The 3,042-nt window shown below is 38.7% G+C and overlaps 1 protein-coding gene and 1 long non-coding RNA gene across 2 annotated transcripts; one reads left to right on the top strand and one right to left on the bottom strand.

Annotated features, from left to right (window-relative positions):
• Nucleotides 1-566: 566 nt before the first annotated feature.
• Nucleotides 567-1,433, top strand: LOC149910808 (uncharacterized). Its single transcript, XM_090109766.1, has one exon. It carries the CDS (start codon nucleotides 567-569, stop codon nucleotides 1,431-1,433), a length of 867 nt encoding a protein of 288 aa, XP_089965892.1.
• Nucleotides 1,434-2,779: 1,346 nt separating this feature from the next.
• LOC149910807 (uncharacterized) lies at nucleotides 2,780-3,029 on the bottom strand. The gene is made up of 2 exons (XR_016458235.1): nucleotides 2,959-3,029; nucleotides 2,780-2,887 (listed from the first exon to the last, which is right to left on the bottom strand). It is a non-coding gene; the product is annotated as an uncharacterized LOC149910807 (long non-coding RNA).
• Nucleotides 3,030-3,042: the final 13 nt, after the last annotated feature.

The raw sequence follows: 3,042 nt of genomic DNA, 5'->3' as shown, positions 1-3,042 counted from the left end.
TTAATTTCTCACTTACCTCCGGCAAATTTCCAAATGCTTGGAAAGATGCTCAGGTTATTCCTCTCCCTAAAAAATCTAATCCAAACTGTTTTTCCGATTTCCGTCCTATCTCTATTTTACCTTTCCTTTCCAAGGTCCTCGAACGCATCATCCATGCTCAATTAAGTTCATACTTAAACACTCATAGCATACTTTCTCCTTTTCAATCCGGTTTCCGTCCTGGTCATAGCACGACTACTGCTCTCGTTAAGGTCACAGATGACATCCGTTCAGCTATGGACAATAAACAACTCACCATATTGTGTCTTCTCGACTTTAGTAACGCATTCAACACTGTTAATCATGATATTTTACTGGGTTTGTTACGCCTAATTAACTTCTCCCCTACAGTACTCGAATGGTTTCAAAATTACCTGGGTGATCGGCGGCAGCGTATCTTGTTGGATGGTAAACATTCTTCTTGGTGTGCTGTCCCCGCTGGTGTACCTCAGGGTGGCGTCTTATCACCTCTCCTATTCGCCATTTTCATAAATAATCTCTCCTCTCGTATAACTTCTCTCTACCATATGTTTGCTGACGACGTACAGATCTACCTTCACTCTACACCTAGTAATCTACCCGATTCTATTAACACTATTAACGCTGAACTTGCAACAATAGTAAAATGGTGCGATGAATTTGGACTTAAGATTAATCCTTCCAAAAGCCAAGTGATTGTTGTTGGAAGTCAGTATCTTATATCAGAGATTGACTGGGGAATTCTGCCGAGTGTTAAAATTGGGTGCGAGGGTATTCCTTTCAGCAATCAAGTAAAGAATTTAGGTGTAATTATGGACCAAACGCTTTCTTGGTCGCAGCATCTCCAGCATATCAGTCGTAAATTATACGCTGCATCTAACTCCTTACGACGCCTCCGTAACTTTTTACCCATACCGACCAAAATTATGTTAGCACAGTCCCTTCTCCTTCCTATTCTTGACTACGCTGATGCTTGCTTTCTAGACTTAACATCTGAGCAATTGGATAAACTTGAGCGACTTCAGAACTATTGTATTCGGTTTGTTTACGGTCTCCGTAAATATGACCACGTTTCTCATTTTCGTAAGAAGCTCAAGTGGCTCCCGATCCGCCTTCGCCGGAATGTTCATTACCTGCAACTCCTGTATCGAATCCTCTTCAATCCCAAAACTCCTTCTTACCTAAAAGACCAGTTCCAATTCCTGCACTGTGATAACTATTCTCTGCGATCGGTGGACAGGTTAGTGCTATCTATGCCTCCGCACCACACACAGTTCTACGGTGGCTCTTTTTCCGTAAGGGCTACCAGATTATGGAACTCCCTGCCAGTTAGCATCCGACAAGCTCAAACGCTGTCCACCTTTGCCAAACAAGTCCGAAACCACTACTTGAACTTGGCATTTAACTCGGATTAGTAAGATTAATTAATTTATTTATTTGTGTTTTACTTTATTTTTTCTATCTAAACTACAGTATGAGTTTATGTATATATATATTATATTTATTATTTGAATGTGTATTATATTATATTATATGTAATATATATAATATTTTATATGTATGTATTTATTATAGAACATATATAGCTATATATATATTTTGTACTTCCTACCTACCTCCTCTTTCATAATATTACTCCACACAGTAGGTTGCCTGGAAGAGATCACTCTTAAGTGATAAGGCCGCCTTCTGTGCTGGACTAGTTTTTAAGTTTTAATTTTAAGGATTAATTTGTATGCCAGCACAATAAAGTGTAAATAAATAAATAAAATAAATAAATATTCAAAAACAATCAGCGACTTTGGTATCGCTTCAAACGCTAATTATTAAGCGTTTCCTAAACCTAAAAATTATTTTACTATGAGAAAGCTACATCTTTACCGCGAATAACATTATGAGGAATGTCAAGAAAGTCAAGATGTAAAAATGTACGTAACATAATATTATCAAAACTCATGCTCGCACGCCCGCGCCGCCCGCGCCGCCGAGCCGCTCTGGCGGGCGGCGCGTAGAGTGCATGCGCGTAGACTCCAGGGCATATATTTTCTGTGTCGTCCGTGTCTCCGGGGTGGCCGAGAAGTGCGAAACAGAGATAGCATTTTTGTAAATACCAACTGACGCCGCGAACGATCACTTGACGTTTCAAACCAAGCTTTAATGCTGCTCAAATATTTGTTGTATTCTCAAACCTAACTCAAATCGATTCTAAATCCAGAAACGCGCCTCTAGTCTTTACATACGTAAGTATTTATTAGGTATTATCTCTAAATAATATGACTCCTTAAATTATATTTCCTACTAGTGGTCCGCCCCGGCTTCGCCCGTGGTACATATTTCGCAATAAAAGGTAGCCTATGTCCTTTCTCGGGTATCAAAATATCTCCATACCAAATTTCATTCAAATTGGTTCAGTAGTTTAGGCGTGATTAAGTAACAGACAGACAGACAGAGTTCCTTTCGCATTTATAATATTAGTATGGATGAATCAAATGTTATTATTTTTGTGAATTATAGTTACATATTATTATCATGTTGGTACTTATTTTTTTATAGAAGTTAAAACTTACGATTTTGAGAATATGTGCAAAAGTCCGATATTTCGTCTGAATTAGCGCCATACCCGTGTGTATCGATAATGTTTGAGATTGAACACTAATTAGGATGGTTACGAAGAATCTAGGTGGTTCAATTTACTTTAAAACTGGCCATTGACAAAATCTATAATGATATTAATATCTTTTTAGGACGAACAAAAAAAAAACATTTTCAAAATTATTTATTGAATGTACATACAAAAGTTTTACTCTAAATTAATTATATTTTCACAGGGCTCGATATCTTCCACTTCTGGTACCCAGCTGCGCCATACCTGTAAACTGAATCATTTTTGAATCGCTCAATACAATCTATATAAAGAGTGAACTTAAAAATAAAACTGACATGAACAGCGTCACTGGTGAGGGCGAGCAGCTCGCGCGGCGCGTCGGCGGCGGCGGACGCGGGCAGCAGCGCCAGCAGCGCGCA

The sequence above is a fragment of the Colias eurytheme genome, chromosome 2 (assembly GCF_061535395.1).
Source record: "Colias eurytheme isolate Ceu_HAF_F1 chromosome 2, ilColEury1 Martin Lab GWU primary, whole genome shotgun sequence".
NCBI lineage: Eukaryota > Metazoa > Arthropoda > Insecta > Lepidoptera > Pieridae > Colias > Colias eurytheme.
This window is presented reverse-complemented; position numbering and strand designations above follow the sequence as displayed.